At 42.8% G+C, this 23,377-nt stretch overlaps 1 protein-coding gene across 2 annotated transcripts in view; it reads right to left on the bottom strand.

Moving 5' to 3' along the window:
- roraa (RAR-related orphan receptor A, paralog a) overlaps nt 1-23,377 on the bottom strand; it is a 448,163-nt gene that overhangs the window by 19,426 nt on the left and 405,360 nt on the right. For both annotated transcript variants that reach the window (XM_060914866.1, XM_060914867.1), the window contains 2 exons: nt 5,283-5,368; nt 2,727-2,868 (listed from right to left, as the gene is read on the bottom strand). In XM_060914866.1, the coding sequence (XP_060770849.1) occupies nt 2,727-2,868; nt 5,283-5,368 (228 nt within the window). The remainder of the gene's footprint in view (nt 1-2,726; nt 2,869-5,282; nt 5,369-23,377) is intronic.

Below are 23,377 nucleotides of genomic sequence, written 5' to 3'. Positions count from 1 at the left end.
AATCAAGTCATTTGTAAGAAGTATTTTATCTTGCGAGCAACAAAACGTGTAAATAAAAAACTATACCATTCTATTTTCTTAATGCAGCCTGCATAATACATATCGACAATCCATTAAAGGAAAAGGCAACTTTTGTACAAAACCAGGTGAAAAACATATACGTAATCAATTCCGTTAATTATTTCCATTATATATCGAACATGAAAAAATATTTTTAGCTTTGAAATCATGAATTGACACAGAGGAGCCGAAGTTGGAGGAGGCAGCCATTTTGAGATTGTGGGCAACTATAAACCAATCAGAATCTTTCGTTAATGCGCCTCCCTCTGATCTGTGACGTCACTGGGCCCATGAAGACAGTGTTTACAAGCAGATCACTGTGATTAGGAGTCCCGGCGGGTGGCTTGTATTCGATTCGTTTATATCCCGACCTTGTCAGCTGTCAGATTTATGTTCATGGACCCGGTAAGCTGGTAAATAATATTTATTTATTTTTTTCTTTACCAAATTCTAACAGAAAACGAGAGCGCCCGAAAGGGAAAACCGAGCCGAGCCGCTTCACGCATGCGCAGTAGGCTTGGTAGGATAACTCCAAATAGGAGTCATTCAGGATTCAGCCATGTTTTTGCTCCGTGTTTTTACTCAACCAAAGTTCTACAGTATTATGAGCTTTAAGTTGCATAAATAAAACCATTTGGTGAAACTTTGAAGAAGCGATTGTACTGGTTTTTTACCTTATTACCATGAAGCACTGAAGAGTTCTTTTCAGTGGTGGGCCGCATGACGTCACGCAGTAGATCAATATGGCGGAACGCATCTTCGCTGAGCTCAGCGCAAGCCCATATTATTAAAAGTTAAAAGATACTGTTATGCGGTCTGTTCTTTCTCTATAAATTCCATGATCGATTACTTTATATATTTATCTATCCATTTGTGGTGATTTTGTACAAAAGTTGCCTTTTCCTTTAAGTTTCAGGTTCCCAATTCTGGTCATGGAGTATCTCCGGTCTTGTACATTTTAGTATTTAACAGGGGTCGAAATTAACTTTGAATGTACTTGCCCTCAGGGCAACCAACCCCAAAAATGTACTTGCCCGCATGCATGTATCAGTTGCCCTACTTTTTTGCAGGTTGACTGGGTAAATAATTTGCATAAAAAGCAATCTGGATGTATATTATAGAGTACGCAATAAAATATTTCAACTTGTTTTGCCATTGTTTGATTACTGATCGATAGAAATAAAGTTATAACACTCATATGTTTGGTGTTTATTTCATCATGATGAACAGTAAAACAACTAGGTATAACTACTAGTATCTTCTATTAAACATGTTAAACAGTCAGAAAACATCATGTCATCATGGTCAAGTGTAACTGATCAAATCAGGATTAAAAATCAGTCCAAAAAGACGCTTCGTTCGTTCTAGCCAACGGGACAGTGGCGCCTCGTGTGAATAATCGTAATATCATGTAGCGCCATCTCGCGAATGGAAGCGTCAACTACCGCAACGAACCAAAGTCAAGGACAAACGAAAGAGAAGACGGGAAAAATAAAGTTTTCGTTCTGTTTCTGTTAGGAATCACAACAACTTAATTTTTCTTGGTAAAATAGACATTCAAACACAGCTGTCCGACGGACAACTAGTGATCATTTTATTGTTGCCCGAGTATGAGAATGACTCGCCCATGTCCATCGGTACATGCTTAATTTCGACCCCTGATTTAACTGCTCCCAACACACCAGACTTAACTAATCAGCCAGTTAACAGCTGTTCCTGAGTTGAACTGGATGTGTTAAAGCAGCAAACACTCAAACGTGCAGGACAGGGGGGCACTCCAGGACCAGGGTTGTGCTTTCAGTAATGTATTTAAGCCAACAAAGTGGAGTTGTTTCTTATGGAAGCAGTGTTTTGGGAATAACTAGTCGTCATCCCCCCCACCCCTATTTTTTTCCCTAATTTGGCCAATTCCCACCCGCTAACCCGCTCTCCCCTATCATACAATGACCAAGAACTGTGGGTGAAGGTTGACACGAGACATATGAAGCCAGTCAACTGCACCTTTTCGAACTGCTGCTCATGCTGTGTCACAGGACAGAGCAACACACTTGGAGGAAAGCGCTATCTACCCTCTTCTGCAAAAACGAGCTCACAGATACCCATGACCGGCTAGACAGAGAGAGGGAGTATTCCATTCCTCCCACCCAGAGAGCATGGGCAGTTCTGCTCTCATGGACTCCCAGCCATGGATGGCTGGTCATGAACTCGCGATCTCTGGATGATAGGGTGAACGCTTGTGCCACTTGGGCACCCAGAAATAACTATATATTTTAAGACACCATACCATGCCCAATAACATCCTCAGTAAAAAAAAAAAAAATTCACACAGAAAACTGCAATGCCACTTTTGCGGCTTGGCACTATGCAGTTCACCTGTCTGCTCACTGTTTACTGCTCTACTACTCCACCCCCTTGATTGGCAGCCAGTCTATAAATACTAAGTACGTCTGACTGTTCTGAACAACCATGAGTGTTCCAGGCTCTCAGAAACACTTCTGATGAACCATAAGCCAGGTTTAAGAAACATTCACTGTAGATTGCCTAAAGCTCAAAATTCCATTCCACGTATTTTTCCAGCTTGTGTTGGCAAGGCCCCGAAGCCCTTCATGCGGAAGGGGGCTGTTGTTCCCTGGTGCACACTAGACCAGGAACAGCAGCACACTCACCGTCCCGTGACATGCCCACGGCCAGACACTTCTGCAGCCTGCAGTGCTGGCAACGATTTCGGCTGGTACGGTCGATCAGGCAGTTCTTTTGACGTGGGCATGAATATGCCGCATTGCTCTGCTGACTCCTCCTGAAGAAACCCTGCATGAATGAGACACAGACAGAGAGACAAACAGAGAGAGAAGTGGCTGTAGTAGAAAGCTCCATAACTCACAACATGCTCTTTTCTATAAACAGGAACTATGGATGAAGCCATAACCATATACACAGGGGTCATAGATGAGATCACTTCCAGCTCCAGATCACACAGATGACATGTCTTATGAGGACAGGCATACTTACGCTACGTTCACACTGCAAGGCTTAATGCTCAATTCCGATTTTTTTGTGAAATCCGATTTTTTTGTGAGGTCGTTCACATTAACAAATATATGCGACTTGTATGTGATCCTCAGTATGAACGAAAAGCGACCTAAAAGTGTTCCGCATGCGCACTGCGGGATACGACGACGTCACATGCAGTGAGCATGGCCAGTGTTTACGGAAGTAAAACCGCCCGGTTGCGGTATGACCCATCCAATCTAGCTTGAATAGCTGCATCCCCCCAAATGGAAATCAGCTCCCTAACCTCTGCGTCCTTCCATTGAGAAGATTCAGAACCTTCACAGCCCGAAGCGTCCCTCGCACTGATGTCATGCGCAGGGGCGCAGATACGTTTTTTGAACTGGGGGGGGGGGACAAAAAACTGGGGGGGGGACAAAGCTGCCAGCAAACCAACCCCAACCCCGATATGCCTGTCAAACTTGTTGTTAGTAACCATAGCAACCAAGCTCGAGCTCGCAACCTGTGCAGTCTGCGCAGCTCAACCAACCGAATATCAGTCTTTGTTTTGTTTTATGTGAGTTGTTGCAACTATGTATACACTGCTGTGCACCTCAATAAACCGAATGGTAATTAGTCTTTTGATTTTTCCGTGAGGTTTGCCTTATGCAAAGAAAGACAGCATAGACGTTTTTTCCTCCCTATAAGTAGGGGGGACCGAACGAGGTGAATTTAAATATGACTCGTCCCACCCTCTATCTGCGCCCGTGATTATGCGCCATGTTGTTGTAACTTTTTTGAGAGACCCGCCGCCTACTTCAGCGCAGAATAGTAACGTTTGTGGCTTGTTGATGACGTGTAAGTCGGATGAATGTGACCTGGCGGTTCAGACTGAAGTCGCATATGAAAAGAGCGGATAGGAATCGGAATTAGCACCACATATCCAAACGGCCTGGGTCGGATTTGAAAAAATCGGATCTGTGTCGTTCAAATTGTCAATAAAAGATCGGATGCAGGTCACATATGGGCGAAAAGATCGGATTTGAGTCACTTCAGCCTGCAGTGTGAACGTAGCCTTAATGAATAGCCATTGTATAGGGATGCACTTTCGTGAAAGTCGCTTAGCTAATTTTCAAGCGCATTGACTGTAAATAACGTTGAGTTTGTCTGGTTATTAGTTAAATAACAGATCTCAAAACCAGTGGGTGTCGAGAGACGCAGCGTGAGGGAGAGAGACATGTACAGAGGGAGACGGAGAGAGAGCACGCAATCACAATGAGTTGATACCTCATCCCTTTTACTTAATGAATTGATTCCAGCACACCATTAACATACCCCACTCCACTGCTCGATACACATATGTCTTAATTAGTTGCTCATTGGCTGTTTAATTACAAGAAAACAGCTGACAGCTGCCAAGTTGCTTTCTAATGGCAGCCATTATGAAAGTGGGGTAGAACTGCTGGTGACAAGCAGCGCTCCTTTATAATGCTATGATTTATGGGCCAGAGCGGTGTGCTCGCACATATCATTAAATGCCTCTCTGCCTGAAGTAATTAGCAATCATTAAAGATACATTTCAGCAGTTTATTCTTCCGGCCTGTACATTTTCCCCCCCTCTTCTCCGACACCGTATTGTGAGCGAGCAGTGTGCTGAATGTAGAGTCTGCCTTTTATTCAAAAATAGAGTCGGATCACAAAGTTTGTTCATTTCTGCTACGCTGTGCAGTGCTTGCCTGTAGAGTCGGAACAAACAACCTTAAAAATACTAACAAGAAGATACAGTAAGCATATAATTCCTCCTGCTGACTGGATGGCGTATTTAAAACAAACACAAACAGAGTAGTTTCAGGTTTAAAAAAAAAAAAGAAAACGCGACAGCAAAATAGCTAAATATGTGGTATACTTCAAAGCACTGCACCCTTTGACAGTTTTATTTGTGAAGCACGCAGTAACTGCAGAGCCAAAGTCATAAAAAATCTGCCGGTGAGTGCAGAAAGAAAACAAGTCGCAGGAGTCACTTTGTCCTAATAATGACGGAGTGTGGCTCATCGAAGCCTGCTGTGTCATATTAATGATGATGAACACACTCGTGTTTAGACCTTCAGTACCTTCATTTAGCCCTCCTATTCAAGCATGTATTCAAATATTGTTGTTTTCAAAACACAAAGCTCATGCTTACCCGCCGAAACACACACACGTGCACACGCGCACACACTTGTTTGGTTGCTTACCTTACAGCCTTCACATGTTATCACACCGTAATGGATGCCTGATGATTTGTCTCCACAGATCTTGCAGGGAATAATTTCAATTTGAGCTACGGAGAAGAAAGAGAAAGAGAAAAGAAACAGTCAGGATTTTCTTGGCTGTCACCAGGCGCAGCACGACACCTCCGCCACGGCTGTGTGTCGCTACATGAAACAGCGCGGAGCTTCAAACAAATCTGTTCCCTGCCACACAGCGACAGATAAAACTACACAGTTTTACAGAGGAGACCATCTTAACTCTGAATACAACCCCCTGCAAACCATTGCAATAACATTGTCAGTTCAAACTACACAAAGGAAACACACACACACACTACTCCAGCAGACCCTTCAGGGAGCAATAAGAGGCCAACTGTCTGACAAAGCACACCTCCTAAGTACACGACTGGACTCATTTCAGAAGTGAAATACCAGCTTCTGTGTATTAAAACCTCAGCAGTGTCTTTTACAACTGGTGAGAGGTACAGCACAACACTGTGACTAATGATATCAGGGGCTGCAGTAACAATATAACATGTTATAAAAAGTTCTGAGACTGTTCCTGTTGTGAACGAACAGAGCTTGGGACGGTCGTGTGCGTGCCACAGGAGCGAGCAGTACCTTTTTGAGTCAGTATGCCACACGACATCGTGCTGTCAACATCGGGACCCGTGTTACACGTGTTTTTGCGACAAAGTGGGTGTGCGCAGTTGTGATTTTACTATGGACTTCAAACTTGAGCTGAGAGCAAGCATCAAATTATGTGTCAAACTCAGGAAATCAGCAACGGAGACACCTGAAATGCTGCACGAGCACAGCCCTTGAAAATGTCCGAGAAATTGAGGCACGCTGTGCATGACCATGGCCAAATGGTTACAGAAGCAGCTTTGGGACCAAAAGGTTGCCAGTTTGATTTCCTGGACCGGTAGGAATGGCTGACGTGCCCTTGAGCAAGGCACCTAACCCCCAACTGCTCCCCAGGCTTCCGACTGCTGCGGATATGTCAGGGTTCTGTTGTACGTTGCTCTGGACAGGAGCGTCTGCTAAATACCTGTAATGTAAACGCATCAGGATCGTTGGAACGCCCTGATTTCTGGCCCCTTGAAGTGTGAATGCCACTCAAAACACCTTGCCCGGCTTGTTGCTTCATTGCCGTAGGCCTGCTTAAATCCGTTACCGATTTGATGTTTGCTCTCTGGGTAAAACTGCAAATGCGCTGTCACAAAAACGCACAACACTGGTCCTGATATTGACAGCACGATGTCACACGGCATGTTGCTATCACACCCCTGCTGCACAGCGGCAGCTGATCTAAACTTGAACGCAAATTCGAATGCAAATGACGTAACTGAGGCTGAGGAGCCATCAGGGCCAGCATGCACACACCAGGCTAATAGCGCTAACAGCTCTACCTCTGGGTTTCTTTTTCAGGCGACCATGAGAACCTGTTACCAGTTACCTGAGACCTATCTGCATAAATGTCACAGCCTTACAATGCACCCAAAGGGCACAATTGTTTGTCTCTCGTTTGGAGCAGCAGATCCTGTAACCTCTAATCTCGACCAGCGAGTAGTGTATCCTGTTGGCATTCTCTCACAGCCTGTGAACAGGGTACCAGCCAACACTTCAGTCAGCACAGCACAGGCCACATGCTGACAGCAGCTATGCCGGCTCTCCGCAGAAGTGGTAGTGTGGTCCTTATCAACTAATCGCTACACCACGGTGCAGTCAGATCACTTAAGAACGAGAGATCGTTCTGTAAGGAATATTGTAAGAGATATATATATATATATATATATATATATATATATATATAATTATCTGCCTTTTTTTTGGTGCGGTGGGCGCTTGCCGTGCATACACAGTACTCGACTGTTTGTTTTTATGTTCTCCCGCCATGAGCATTAGAGTGCCAGCGTGTTCCTGCTCCTTTAGCATTTTCAGCCTCATTACTTACATAATTTGTTCTGACATGCACTTAGAACAACTGAGGCGTGCAGTAATTAAGGCTGGCTGTGGTCGAGGTCCGGGAAAGGCACAGCACTAATGGGGTCTGACCAGCAGGTGGCAGTGGAGCGCTGTTCCTCCTCCCTCCTCCCATCCTCCACAAGGCTGGCATCACAGTCTTGGCTGTGGGTGCCAGACTGAAGGGAGAAGGCTGCTGGCTTTCTCTTTCTCCTCAGGCACTGCTCAAAGGGCCCTCCATCTTAGCGGCTGTAGAGGTGGGCAATCGAGCTGACTGAGACTTCCACATTAGGCAAGGGCAGAGGAGATGAAGCAGACACAACGTGTGTGCTAGGCACTGGCTTGGGTATGACTCCATGCCCAGTGTGAAGGATACAGTAGGAAGGGGCCCTGGGAGCAAACGCTCACAGTGCCTCTCTCTCAGCAGTACCCTTTCTCCAGGCCTCCACATGAAACCCTCACAGAGCTCTTTGTGAACGGTCTGGCTCACACTGGGGGCTCTGGGACTCACTCGCTGCTTCTTTTGTCTAGAGAGAGCGCGTTAAACCCAAGCCCAAAAATCTTCACTGGGAGTGCTTTGATAGAGGACTTTAACAAATTCACACAGAGGTTATCACAGAAAGAGAGCCTTGTGGAGAGGCTACTGCGGCTCTGCTAGTCAATATCTATTGACATGAAATCCAGTGTTAGTGGACAGACTGAGGCACAGACAGATTGGTTTGGTGAATCCAGAATGTTTGGAGAAGCTACATGCACAAAAAATAAAATAAAATAAAATAGATATATATTTTAAAAAGGGGGGGGGGGGGGGGGGGGTTGTTTAATGAATGTCAGACACAACGTCTATGAATGTTCATCACATCCTTAATTTCATCAGTGAATGTTGCTTCTAAAGAAGTAGGTTATGGATCATGTTCTGAAATGATTTGGATGCGCATGCTCTTCTTTTTTTTTTTGAATTGGTGATATTTTTAACATAGAATTTGCGATCGGATTTTCCCTTTTGTAAAGCAGAGAACTGGAGAGAATAAAGGAATCTGATCATTCATCGAGACATATACAGGAAGCAGTTTACTGTCGCACCTCATCATAAATGCATAGCTGCCAACATTCCGAAATTGTAAATAGTAATACAAGGTTGGGTACGGAGTCTTGCTCGCCCCCCCCCGCCGCCAAAGCTTTCTTGCAAAACTACCCTGAAAAATCATACTAAAACAAAATAGTTTGACAAAATTTATTCTACAAACTAAACTATCATCTTACATTAATTTGCAAAGCTCTTTTCAACAATGTATGAAAAGTCAGTGAATCAGGCAAAAACTTCAAACAATGCAATTGGCACATATAACTTTTGACAAAGTACACATTAGAGAAATAGACCAGAGCTCACTCAGTCAACAGTTGATGTTATTGCACCACATAAATGTCTCACCGACATGGAGCACAAAACGCTTAGTGATCGCCCTTACTTGACTTAGAAATGAAGGGAAACTCCTCTCGGTACGAGTCCTTGAAGCGCTGGCCCTTCCCCTTAGCCATGCTTTCTTTAGAGATTAGTACTACGCTACATCTTCATAACAAAAGCTTGAAACGCCATGCTTTGTTCAGAAACTTCGTGAACAAAGGCCAGACGATAGCGTGCCATGGATGATCTAATAGCATCATTGATTGGCTGAGAGAACAAGCAATAGCCAATGAAATTTGGCGTAGTATCTGCCGCTTGGAACGAAGCGGTGTTTTATCAAATACGAATCCCACCGGTGATAGACTTTGAAAATGACCCATGAAAATTGGCAAAATCGTATTTTATTGTAGTAAATTCGTATTTTCGTAATCAAAACGACAAATCGTAATAAATACGATTTATTCATAGTAGTTGGCAGCTATGGGCAAGTCCATGTAAATGTCAACCTCACCATGCAAAAATAAAGCAACATGTAATACATCAAAACCACTCCCAGAGATATCACCTAGGCCTGTATTTTACAGATGTGAATAAGTTGAACCAATTTGTCACAAGAATTGTTCCCTTCGCCTTCACTATTTTAGCTAATGACACTAATAACTTTGATCATGTACAATTCTATATTATTGCCACAAGCCACAGAAATGTATGCTAAAATCCACAAAACAGCAAAACAATAGCCATCCTAAATATTATTTAAGAACTTTGATAGTTTTAGCTGATATTTAGAGAGTTTTTCAAAGGGTTATGGTGGTTAAATTGCTGATTTTCTAAACATACGCCATGTCTATTTCAGACGCGTCACATCCATAACGGAATTTCGTCACATCCATAACGCTGACTTTTCCTTCCGAAACTCTGCATGAAATACAAAATATTTTAAACAAAGATTTTTTTAATATTCACCTTGGACCCCTCTATCAAATGGATATCTCCATTTCGACATTAGGTTTACAATTTCACAGAGTTTGATAAAAATGTACAGTCACCCAAGAAAAGTGATACTTAAATGTAGGGTTGGCAAAAAGTGTTTTTTTTTTCTTTTCTTGGGGGGGTGGCACATAAATTTAAAGCAAACATTAGCTATGGATTTACCAGGCATTTACACACTTGCACAAGCAGCTAATGCAACTACACAATCTGATTTAATTCATGAATTCTGAGGGTTTACAGTAGGGCTGGGCGATAAAATGATAACGATACATATCGCGATAGACACATACTTGATATCAATAGAAAATGCGTTCGATAGAACGTTTCGATAGAATGTTTTTTTTTTTTCAAGAAACAAGCGTTAGCCAGAGCCCTCTCTGGTTTAGGTCCGCTTTCAATCAACTGTTGTTGCGAAGCAAGCTTGGTTGCATGAGCAAAGGCACTCGTCCTCTGGTGCCTAGCAACGCATAGGGAGTGACACGCTGATAGCAATCATGTAACAGTATCGGTTTGGTTGCACCATCTCGTTGTCTCGTGGTCGTGTTTATTTTTTTTCCAGAAACAGCGTGGCCAAGAAAAGAAAGATGAGTGCCGGAACGAGCGAGGAAATTGTGGATAAAGTCAGTAAGGTCAGATGTTACAGATGTAAAGTCTTAAGTCTACCTCAGTTTTACTTTAATTTCTTCTATGTTTACAAAACACTATTTTTATTTTATTAAACCTTCAATGAAAATATACTTGAATAGTTTAAGAATAGTCTAAGTCTACCTCAGTTTCACTCAATTTCTTTTATGTTTATAAAGCACTGCATATTTTTATTTATGTTTTTAAATGTTACTCACCAGAGGGTGAACTTTTTTTGCACTAAACTTGCAGTAAAAAATTAAAAATATGACAGTCCTTCTCACATAGCAGGTTTTACTATGTTTACATTTAACACTTTGCTCATGTTTTTATAACACTTGAGTTTTTTAAGCACTTTATTATTGATAATTGCTCAGTTTTTGTTGTGATCGTAACATTGAACATGCGTGTTGACATTCCTTGCTTATTGGCTGTCAGAGGAAGTTTAAGTTTAAAATAAAGGTTTGAATTTAGTATTGTTCCCTCCTGGTCCTTATTTTAAATAGGTCATAAAATGTTTCAATAATTATCGATATCGACCAATATGAAACACTTATATCGTGATACAGATTTCAGCCATATCGCCCAGCCCTAGTTTACAGGGACAGATACAGAGAGAGAGAGAGAGATTTGAGACTTTGGAACCCACTGTGTGTATTTAAAGAGAAAGAGCACTTAGTGTGTATTCAGAGAGAACATCTTTACAGCGAGATGCTGATTGAGAGCTCTGTTGTAACTCCCTGGAGCTCAGTTCAAGGTCAGTGAGTCAGAGGCGACAGGGATGCAGAGGAGAGGGTGATGTGTCATGTCGCTCTCATTCTCTCTGGCCCTGTCTGTTTCTTTCTTTCTCTCTCTCTCTCACTCATCCTTTTCTTCCCTCCCTACCCCCTCCGTCTGGCTGTCTGTTTCCCTCCACCTCTCCCTCCCTTCTCTCTCTCTCTCTGCCCTCAGATCAAGGCCTATGTGAGCAAATCCTCTCCAGTGGCTTAGAGCAGACCCTCCATTCCCACCATCATCAAACACAATTGTCACTTGTGCACCAAAAGGCCATTGTAATTGGTAGAAACATGTCGTTCATGTGCATAAATTCCAGTATTTCATAGCATAATTTCACCAGCAATAGAGCGCCTCGTCGAGATTGGTTGTCTGAGCTGGGCCGACAGCATGAAACACGGCAATTATGAGCAGAACATTTTTTGCTCTAGTCAAGCCAGACTTCCTGCACTGAAAAGGAACAAATGAAGACAGTGAAGTCAGTTAAAGGGAAAAAAAAAGACACTTCATCAGAAACGGAGACAAAGATCATTACAGTATAACGTGTGCTAACAGCTCAGCGCTAGCCTGTCACAGGCGCACCATTCTTTCAGCACATTAGTGCTGACATTGGCATAAAAAAAAGGCACTTGTTTTGCGAGCCGAGCGCTTTGCCACGGAGCTCCTTTAATGCGCTCTCGCCTCATTTGTACCTGAAGAGCGTCATTCAGAAGAGAGGCAAAAGTGGGATGTTGACACAATATATTGAAGGCGTGTGAAATATTCAGAGGCTTTGCCTCACTAATGGAGGGAGGGCTGAGTACTAGCTTCATCACACGCACGCTTCTGTCTCTGCATTAAGCAGCTTCTGCACTTTAAGACAACTGCATGCAGATTCCCAACTCATATCAGCATTTTTATTTGTCACATAATAACAGCTACTTGGGGAGTTCGATGAGAAACTTTAAAAAAAAATAATAAAATTCTACAAAATACTTTTGAGTATTCCCATATTGTGCACAAACTGTGTTAAACTCTTGCCAAAAACTGTCCCAATCTGGCAGTAGAGGACGTTCCTCAAGCCCTGAGATTAACCCAGTATGTCACGCTGGGTTAAAGACACAGATGGAGCTGTGGACAAAGACAACAAGATGGAAGTTAAAAAAAAAAACAAAAAACTTTGCACTAACTCTCCAGGCTGAACATTTAAATAAATGCTTATTCTACAAGATAACATGCAATGTGGTCGCTAATGTGGGTGTGTTGACAGCTGTCAGTGACCGAGTGACGCAAGCCAGTGTGTTCATGTCAGAGGCTTATGTAAGCGATTGGACAGTAATGCTGGAACTGTGTGCAGTGCAGCATTACAGCCAGATTAACAAAGGGTCTTCCAGCTTGAAACGAACAAATGGCAGCTTCATCAGAAAGATTTCACCATATTTCCCTGTATTTCTGTCAAGTAATATTTTTGCATTTCAATGAAAGAAACAGAATGTGATAAAGTGTAGAATAAATTAATAAACATTATTCTATTTTGGAAGGAATATAAAAAAAAAAAAAAAGATGGGGCATTCTGCTATAGAAAATGAATCAACAATGTAGTGGATGATGCTGTTACTGTACCACCACAAAGCTGATTCTTTCCCTTTAACATGTACCAAGAGGTGGTGTAGTGGTTAGCACTGTTGCCTCACAGCAAGAAGGTCCGGGTTCGAGCCTCGTGGCCGGCGAGGGCCTTTCTGTGCGGAGTTTGCATGTTCTCCCCGTGTCCGTGTGGGTTTCCTCCGGGTGCTCCGGTTTCCCCCACAGTCCAAAGACATGCAGGTTAGGTTAACTGGTGACTCTAAATTGACCGTAGGTGTGAATGTGAGTGTGAATGGTTGTCTGTGTCTATGTGTCAGCCCTGTGATGACCTGGCGACTTGTCCAGGGTGTACCCCGCCTTTCGCCCGTAGTCAGCTGGGATAGGCTCCAGCTCGCCTGCAACCCTGTAGAAGGATAAAGCGGCTAGAGATAATGAGAAATAATGAGAATGAGATACTAATGTAGGAGAAAGAAATTTGATCAGTTTATAGTCATATTTAACAGTTATTCCACAAAATCGGGTCGTATATGAGCTGATCAGCCGATGAGCTGATAGCAAAGTGCCGAGTTGGCGATAAGCCATGTACAGTATGACGAGGTTGAGTGGAATACCTGTTTTATTCTATCCACATTCACTGGATTTTGAAAAACGGAGCACTTTTTATTTTTAGCAAATTCAATAAATAAAAACTTTCTACAAAACATCTGACAAAATCATTTCCGCTTAGAATGCAAACAAACCGGCGAAATGACAGTAGCAATTTGTGAAAAATGCTATAATCATAATTCTTGAAAACATTAAATACTTTTATTCCATATTTTGTTGCTTTTTTGCAGTAGAGTTTTTATTTCATCCTCAGGAACACGCGCCGCCATTTTGTTTTTCTCTACTCACGGTATATGAGCTGATATCCTAGTAGTAGAGTAGCCAATCAGAGTGTGCGATTGCTCATATCCAATGAATGTTGATAGAATAATTAATGATATGAAACGTCAGTGATAAAAATTCCTCTTATCATTTACATTACTGCAGCTATAAGCCACTCGTACCCTCACCAGCCACGCTCCCCCGCCCCCCTTTCTCAAACATAATAAAACAAAAACATACAGCTTGTCGTGGTATTGAGAAACCAGGTAATGTGAAGCCATCTGATTTACTGACTCGTTCCAAAGCTGACACCGGAGACTTAATAGAAAATCTTCAGCATAGCAACGATTATATATGTATACTAATAAATAACACTTTTTACTTGTTTATTATTAAGGTTATATTACCATCGGGAATGAATTGTTACTATAGACATCATTAGAATAACTGCCTTAATATAAATCCGTGATACGCCTTACAGCTGAAATTAGTCCGAGCTGCTGTGAGAGAAAATTACTCAACACCTTTTGACCAATCAGATTCGGGAATTCAACCGAGCAATGATAGTGATTTAAACGGAATTAGATTATAGACTTTAGAATATGTAATGATTACAGAGACAGAAATATTGTGGTAAACTTTATCAAACAATATTCAAATGATGTATTCCGTGACCCACCCTGACGGACGGACGGACGGATGGATGGATGGATGGATGGATGGATGGATGGATGGACGGCCTTGCCTTTTTTTTTTTGCAGCAGAGTCATGCTGTAATGTAACAGTACAGAGCAGGCTCTCTTTCTTCACTCCCCTTCGAGCGTTCGAGGGAAGGTTATTTGAATGTCAGTGACGGAGGACAGCAGTGGCACACGGGCACAGACGGAATAGCATAAATGTGTCATTTGTTTGGGGATTGTAGCTCGTTGGCGTATTACCACGAGACCCAACGGTGTGTTCTTCATCGAGACGCATCACATATCTGTACATAGGCACGCACAGACTCGTGCACACTCGTACCATTCCATAATAAATGTCAGCAACTCGCATTGTAGGTTGCAAAATGGAAAATAAAACATCTGTGATGATATAAATATTGATGAAATTTTTAATTACATTGTCTGGGTTATTTTGTCTGTGTGTTTGTTAAATTCTTCACTTGTAATCGTGGTCATCTGCTCATCTGTTATGAGCCACAAGAGACATGAACAGATCTGAGAGGCAGTGAGGCTGATAGAGAGAGAGAGATTAAACACTCTTCACTCATGGGCTTTTCCTGTAAAGGCTGAAGTGGCTGTGTAACTCCACTCTGGCTGCCTGCCTTTGGGCTGCTTTCAACAGGGAACTCGTGTGCATCTGTGTTTGTTTGCACGTAATGCCATTAATTTTTCCGCTTCCCCCTCCACACACACACACATTTAAAATGTTTCTCTCTTTTACTGGATACACTCGAGTCTCTGAAGTATACCGAAACATCTTCCGTGTCTCCTATTGTGTTGGTTTACGGAGGAGGAATAATGTGGGCACTCGTTTATGTGCTGCTGGGGCAAAGATTGACAAGCTTCCCAGATGTGAGTGTCTGTGTGCAAACGTGTGCATGTGCACGCACATGCTCAGGGGAAAAAGGGGGAGAGGGGGAGAAAAAAAAAAAAGGTATGCAGGGGAGCATGTGTGCCGTGTTCAGGTCTCTGCTCTGCCCCACCACCCCACCTGAGCTCCATGTCTCTGATCAATGATAGGTGAAGCACATTCTTTAGATGTGGGGACTCCCGTGCCACAGGAAGGCCGTGTCTCACCGTGTCACTGCATGCTCTTCTCCCAGAGGAGCGACACGGCATATGAGAGAGAGAGAAAGAGAGAGAGCGAGAGGAATATTTTGCATTGTGCCTAAACCCTGCGCTTTTCCAACAAACATGAATCAAATACATTAGTTGGAAGGAACAGCGCAGGTGTGAGCTCGACGCAAGCATAAATATTTATAGTCGATCGATAAGTCAAGCTGAAGCCTGAGGAAAAACACTTGATATGTCAATCATTTGGGGCGTCTAAATTTGTCATTTGCTCCACAAAACTACGCACGTTTGCTGCGGAATGAGGAATTAAAAGCTGTTCGTGGAGTGGAAGCCTTCTGCGTTCCACCGTCTGCTATTTTTGGTCATGGACACCACACACGAGACGAGGCTTGATGTCGCACTTTGCAGAGACCGGGACTCGGCGAAGCTGAAACATCACACGAGAGCTTTCTAACCGGCTGATGCAGCAGCAACGCTGTTGCACGTCCTGTTCTGGGTTTTCAACTAACATCTTATACCAGTGTCATGATGTCTCATAATTGGTACAATGCTACTTCTACTAATATTACTACTACTAATAATAATAATAGTAATGAACAGACTAAGAATTCTATGTATGCTTATTAGAATAATATTAAAAGAAATACTATTCCGATATTCATGATATTATTATTATTATTATTATTATTATTAATCTCATTATCTCTAGCTGTTTTATCCTGTCCTACAGGGTCACAGGCAAGCTGGAGCCTATCCCAGCTGACTACGGGCGAGAGGCGGGGTACACCCTGGACAAGTCGCCAGGTCATCACAGGGCTGACACATAGACACAGACAACCATTCACACTCACATTCACACCTACGCTCAATTTAGAGTCACCAGTTAACCTAACCTGCATGTCTTTGGACTGTGGGGGAAACCGGAGCACCCGGAGGAAACCCACGCGGACACGGGGAGAACATGCAAACTCCGCACAGAAAGGCCCTCGCCGGCCACGGGGCTCGAACCTGGGCCTAGAAATTCATATATTTTTTCACCAGCCAGCCGGACTAGCTACCTTCCAAAGTAACTCGCCAAACAGAAAATCAACTCGCCAAAATTTGTTCATGTATGAATTTTACTTCTGTCAAAAATAACGCAAAAGAGAGTAGTTACCATTGTTCATGACTAACGTGCATTTATTTCAAGACCCGAGTATTCTGATACTGTTGTTAAATACATAAATGAGAACAACACAGAGCACCATAATATAATATCAACAAATAATAATATATTGGAAAACTTGGCAACTTGGTGTATGAGTATTGAAAACAAATATACTTACTATTACAACTACAGCACCCAAAATATGTCCAACATGCTTTCTGTATTTAACCATTTATGAGAGAGAAAGCATTAGGAAAAAAAAAATACAAAAGAGGAACAAAATATGGAATGAAAGTATCTGATGGTAAAAACGTATCTTTATTTCTCATCTCATCTCATTATCTCTAGCCGCTTTATCCTGTTCTACAGGGTAAAGACCTTCTTGCTGTGAGGCGACAGCGCTAACCACTACACCACCGTGCCGCCCACATGATATTATTATTATTGTTATTATTATTGTTATTATTATGAATTCTTCAATAAAATAAAATTTATTTACTCCTATTATTTGTTTCGGTATTATTTTGTGATATAAAATTACTACTTGACACAAGCATGATGCACTCCACCAAAGCTTTCAGTCAGAGCAAAAAAACAAATGCTGCTTGTTAAGCCGTGCCGAGGCATCTGAACCCCACACACTGAAGCAGCTCTAAGCCTTGACTGAGCGCGCCATCCCTTTAGTTAAACAGTGACTCAGTCCTCACAGGCCCCGCAGGCGAGCCAGTCCCGTGTGCCGGATAACAAAGAAGTGGGTGAAAGAATATATATGATGAAAGCTTCCAACCCGGCCTGCGCAATTACACCGAGAAAACCTTTACACAACAACAAAGCGGCGCGTTCCTGAGCACAAGGGAATTCGCTCTCATTCTTGCTCAGCAAGCAGCGCTGATGCTTTACGCCTGTAACTGCTGCATTAATATGCTCTTCTGCAGGAGACCTCACTGCCGCTGCTGCTGCTGCGTTGAATCTGATCAGCTCTCTCGCACTCAGCTGGACTGCCACACGGGTGCACATCCGGAGCGCAGGGTAGCTGTGTGGGTGCATCTGAGAGTGCGAGATGATCTTTTACAACTGACAAGTTGTGTAATAACAGACAAAACAAGCAAGGCTTACATTAACCCCTACTCTCTAATCTGAATAACACTACACCTACCTACACTTAAACCTACGCATCACCTTAACCACAGAAGAAAATGTGCGCAGTTGAAAGAAAAGCGTGAATTCTTATCAGCGTCAAAAGGATCCGAAATCAGCGTCCATCACTCACAAAAATGCGAGTTATTCGTGTTGGTGAATAAAATAAAGGAGGTCAGTCTACCACTAGCGGGTTGCTGAAATTGGCGTACTTCACTACAAACTTTCAACACTACAGCACACAAGTTGACTGGCTACTCTCCTTCCAAGGCCTGGGCGAAAAAGATTTTGGCCAGTAAATTTTTTCAGTTTACCAGCCTGTAGCAGACAGACCAAAAAGCTCATTTTAGACCTTTCATCAAAATGGTCATGTATTCAGAGCTCTCCAACTTTTGCAGCCAGGGATCCCTTTAACTGTTATGAAAACAAACACTTTATTTAATTTATACAAAAATGCATATATATATTTGAATATTTTATGCCTACGCAAATGCATAAAAAGTAAAGGAAATTTTTATATGAGTTAAATATTTACACAACATCAATATTCTGTCATCACTGCCCAGCACTAACTGTAGGACCTTAATCATAAAATGTAATAATTTTGATGAAGGTGGAATGTGATTTCCATCACCGTAAATAAATAAAAAAACCAAATAAATAAATATTAATAAAAATATACATACACACACACACACACAGTATATCATGGTCCAGGGGTTGGGGGTCCCTAGTCCCCACTTGAGACCTGCACTGCAATACGAGTACATTTGGTCATCAGGAAGTGAGATACATGGCACCCAGCCATCAACATGATGATCATACAGAATAACGCAACTGAAAGGAATCCTACTACATCTAACTCTTTAAATGTGTGCTGTATGTGGGGCGCCATGCCATGGATCCGGGAGCCCGGGTTCGGTTCCGGCCCGAGGTCATTTCCCGGTCCCTCCCTGTCTCTCTCTCCCGCTCATTTCCTGTCTCTACACTGTCCTGTCCAATGGAGGTGAAAAAAGCCCCAAAAAAATCTTAAAAAAAAAAAAAAAAGTGTGCACGCGAACGTGTGTGTGAGTGAATTCCCAAACCCCTACACACACCCATCCTGAGGCTGCTTTGGCTCAGCCCAGGAGGAAGCTCTAATCTCTGTAATGTCAACAGTTAACATTTCCAGTCTTGTGTGTGTGTGTGTGTGTGTGTGTGTGTGTGTGTGTGTGTGTGTGTGTGTGTGTGTGTGTGTAGACAGCTAATGCAGCCAGTGAAAGGTACTAACAGTTGCCCTGCAGCTGGGTCCCCTATCAACACTCTGCCCAATCTACCAACACAGTCAGCATGAAAATATTGCTCATGCAGTTATAATTTAATTTCCACCAATTTACAATCCATTTGCACTGAATTTGGATTAAATATAAATTAAAGATTGCAAATATGTGTAGATTATTTCAACAATATTACTATTACAAACAAAAGCAGTTATTATTAGATATAACTTATTTACTATATAAACATATTATTGTGTATGTAAATAATACATTGTTTTTATTTCTATTATTATTATATAAAATATTATATCTATTTATTTTATTGACATGATCGAGTTCAGAGTAGAAAAGCATACTTTTATAGACTCCTGTTCTGGGCCGCCCATACACCACTGATACTGCTACGAGAGACACATTTAGGAGACACTGAACTGACTAAAGCAGCTGGCATCAAATATTTTCCACATACACAATGGCTGTGTGGTGTTGAACGAAGTATGCGATATGACGGCATGTGTATGTATCTCCTGAATGTTTGCTTTAGTAGCAGGTACATAAACCCAGAAACTGGCTCTGTGTCTCTGCACATGAGAGGGAAACTGGCATAAACACCTGGCCTGTTATTTTGCCCACCGGCTCCAAGCATCTCCACACGATACACAGGCCGAGCTGTTCGTGTCTAACGCATAGTTTCCTGAATTTCCTCACACCCCCTTCTCTTGACTCAGGCCTGTGCAAAGCTATTCTTAGCAGCTTGTTATTCATAGAGCTCAAGCCTGGCTATATATAAGAAGCACTGGACAGACGCAGTGCAACCATTTAAAAAAATATATAAAATAAATCACTTTTCTGAATGCAGAGATTCTTTAAACAATGCATATGCATTAGGGCTGACGAATGCAAACTTTTCTTCACCGGTTTTTTTTAGAACTTTCACCAAAAACAAAACAAACAAACAACCCACAAGCTTGTCAATACTCAAACTAATACAGCCTTTAAAAAAAAAAAAAAAAAAAAACACAGACCAAGTCATCCTGTTGAGCCAGGGCTTTTACTGTCTATCATTTACTGGTTAATACAATAATATAAAACAAAACCACAGGACAAGGATTCTTATAAAAACAGCAGACTTGCCACCCAAATTTTGGTCTTTCATTTTTGACCATTTCTGGTGCATTCGGAATAAATACAGGGGGCTGCAAAAGTAGGTCTACAGTAAGGATTATACGCGAACAACAGCAGCAGGATGACTTCTATTTTGAGCAGGATGGGGCGCCACCGCACTTCGCACTCAATGTGCGTGCGCTACTCGACAAAGAATTTCCCAACAGGTGGACTGGCTGTCGGGGAGCTGTTGACTGGCCACCACATTCGCCGGATCTCACCCCTTTGGACTCCTTTTTCTGGGGATGTGTAAAAGATAGGGTTTTCGCACGCAAGCCACGTTCTGTTCATGTGGGAAGCTTGCCAGGAAATTGATGCTGATAAAGACCTTTGTGCCAGAGTGTGCACGGGTGTCCACACTGTGAATGCCAGGGGCAAACAGTTTGAACATCTGAGGGATTAAAATGTTTATTATTGATACGTTTGTATAATCAATAAAATAACGTTTTGTGCGAACAGATTGTTTTTCATTACTGTATACCTACTTTTGCAGCCCCCTGTATAATCAGGTTTTTTTCTAGAAAAATGTAGTATGAGGGCGCTCACCATGGTGAGGGAGCAAAGCCGGGGGGGGATGGTGCCGGTTGTCTGTCCCCCCCCCATGCGAAGCCTTTGAAAAATTGAGGCTCCAATGGGACATTCTGAGGCTATCTGAGAGGGAAATTGTAACAAATTGTCTGTCAACATTGAAAAAGAAAGAAGTAATCTTCTTCTGCCCCGGACAGTCTTTGGCTTTCTTCCGTTTCGTGCCGTGGGATGACATCTTTAAATGCCCAAGTGTCAACAAAAACAACTCGCGAACTACTTCTGTCAAAAGCTCCCGCGCCGCTGGGTGAAAGGTCATTCAGTCTCGAGAAATCTCGCTCGACAAGTCAGCTGACCTTGTATGTAACCCATGTCAAATCTCGCGAGAGCAGCCGCGACAAGTAAACAACATGGCGCCTCGGTCTGAAACGCCAATTCGGATTGCTTTGCACCGTCTGGCGGTGTATCTACTATGATTGGAATATTTTTGGAGTAATTACAACGTATTTGATGATCAGACACATTGTCACGTGGTGTTGCTGGGATGTTTTCACGGAGAAAAGATCGTTTTGAGAAAGATTGCATGTTGTGCAGTAGCATACAAGTGCATGGCCCAAGTGTGACTTGGGGTTCAATTGGCATTTCAGTAAGAGGGCGCAGCGCCCCTGTTCCCCGGTTTAGATGAAAGCCTGATAATGATAACTGATGTTCGATACACGTATACTTCAAGACGGAAGAAAGAAGGCCGCTCTTTTAGTTATTAGTGAGCAATAATTCATTCCATTGTACTCCGACGTTAAAATGTAAAGCTCTTGTGCAAAATACATAAAGCATGACAGGTCTGATACAGTCGGGTAAACATATATTTTTTTGTATTTTCCATGTCATTCCACGCTCGTGTCCCACCCTGCAATCCTTTCCTCATAGAAACAGCTGCAATACCAAAACAATCTTGCACACTTCTACATTTCACACAAGTGACGGCAAAGTGATCACCTTCATTTAAACCAAAAGAAAAAAAATGTTCCCACCTCCTCGACTGTTCAACAGCGCCTCACGGTGGCGACTAGTGAATGTATTCGTTGACTAATCTACCGTACGCAACCCGTAGTATGCACTCTTGATTTGCCATGCTTTAACGCAGACTGTTTACATCCTTCACATGGCCATTGGCTTTTGTTTACATGATCAATCTACAGAGTACAGTATCGCGAGGACAGTAGCTCCTGACCCAACTGGCAGCCCTCGTAGTGGCTTGGTTCTTTAATGAACGCGTCGCTCTGCTAAGTCACATATCAGTTTGCATTAACAGCCCACGTGCTGTGACCTCTTAAGGTCAAATCGGAACAAAGGCAAAGAAACAGATGAGGTCTAGATGACTTTATAAAGGAATCTATAATGATTCTGGTGATACTGTGTGAATCTAACAGCATCTTCTGAGTTTATAACGACTCAACAGGCGGGGTAATTCTAGTCCTGAGAGTCTTCTCTGTTCTCTCATCAGTGACGGAACGGAGCAGCCAAGGACAGACTAGATGAATGACATCAATGGCTTCAGCAAGACGCTTCCAGAGATGTGTGACTGAGACAAATGGGGCTTGTTGCATTAGCGAGCGATACTGAATCCCTTCATCGGCTGATAAAGCCCCGATAGAGCTGTAACCAGACGCACCCAACCTTTCCCCAGATCTGCTGTGTCATGGGGCCTCCAAAAGAGAGCGTTCTCAGGCATTCAGCTCGGCTGACTGCTATCTCTTTTCTTCCATCTGCTTACTTCTTTATCTCTCTCTCGGTTACTGTCTGAGTCCTTGTCTTTTCTCAGGAAAGCGCTTACACAGTTACAATATTCTGACCTATGGATTCCTGTCATGTCTGGCAGGTGAATTTGAAGAGACAGACAGAGCGAGAAACGCTGAGGAACGGAGACCTGGGACAAATGAAGCTGTAACTTGCACTTGAATTCAATGGAGAGATGAAGGGCTTTCATGTCCAGTAACAATGGACTGTGCTAGAAAGACTCTGTGGTGGCGAACGACTGAATCATTCGCTCTTTGCTCAGACAAACACTGCTGTTGTTATAACAAATGCAGGCGAAGTGAATATTTCCCTGATGCAATGCTAACAGTTAAGTTTAATATCACTCCTGTGCCTTTGCTATTATTTCTCATGAAACTCCTGCATATTGGAGCACTGTTTCGACAAAATAAAGAAAAGCAACGGCGAGATAAAAAAGCAATACACTTTTGCATTTCTCCTCTCTAGCATATTTCGTTAGAAAGCACAGGCCATGCAGAGTGAGAAGTGGCCTCGGCAGAGTCTGTACACCACGCTAGTGTCTCCCGCGCCACTGTTTTACGCAGCGCTGTGAACTCTGGCCTGCTTCCATTCAGTGAGGGAGGTACAAAGCATTCTTCCCTCGCTTTGCACGGTTACATGTGTGTTTTTGTTTGTTGTACGTGTAGGTGTTGTTATGTCTGTGCTGTGTGTGTTAGTGGGTTGAGCCTATCTCAACGACAGGCTATCGCTAAGATAGAGCTGTAATCCTGGTCACTCAAACACAGCAGTGAGATTAATGATTACATAAACACATTCCCTAAAGGCCTGGATAATACACAGCCGTACTCTGCAGGGACCGAAAGGTTCTCAGAGTCAGCTGACTGGCGGCAAATCCTAGGACGTGGCTTGGCATGCTCCCTGTGTTGCCTGATTAATACCAGGAATAAAAACAAATGGGTAAAGCAGAAGTAGCTCCAAGACCAGTGCTGAGATGCACAGAGTACAGGATCACCAGGCTTTCGGCTAAACCGGGGAACAGGGGCGCTGCGCCCTCTTACCGAAATGCTGATTGAACCCCAAGTCACACT

The sequence above is a fragment of the Neoarius graeffei genome, chromosome 2, assembly GCF_027579695.1.
Source record: "Neoarius graeffei isolate fNeoGra1 chromosome 2, fNeoGra1.pri, whole genome shotgun sequence".
Taxonomy (NCBI): domain Eukaryota; kingdom Metazoa; phylum Chordata; class Actinopteri; order Siluriformes; family Ariidae; genus Neoarius; species Neoarius graeffei.
This window is presented reverse-complemented; position numbering and strand designations above follow the sequence as displayed.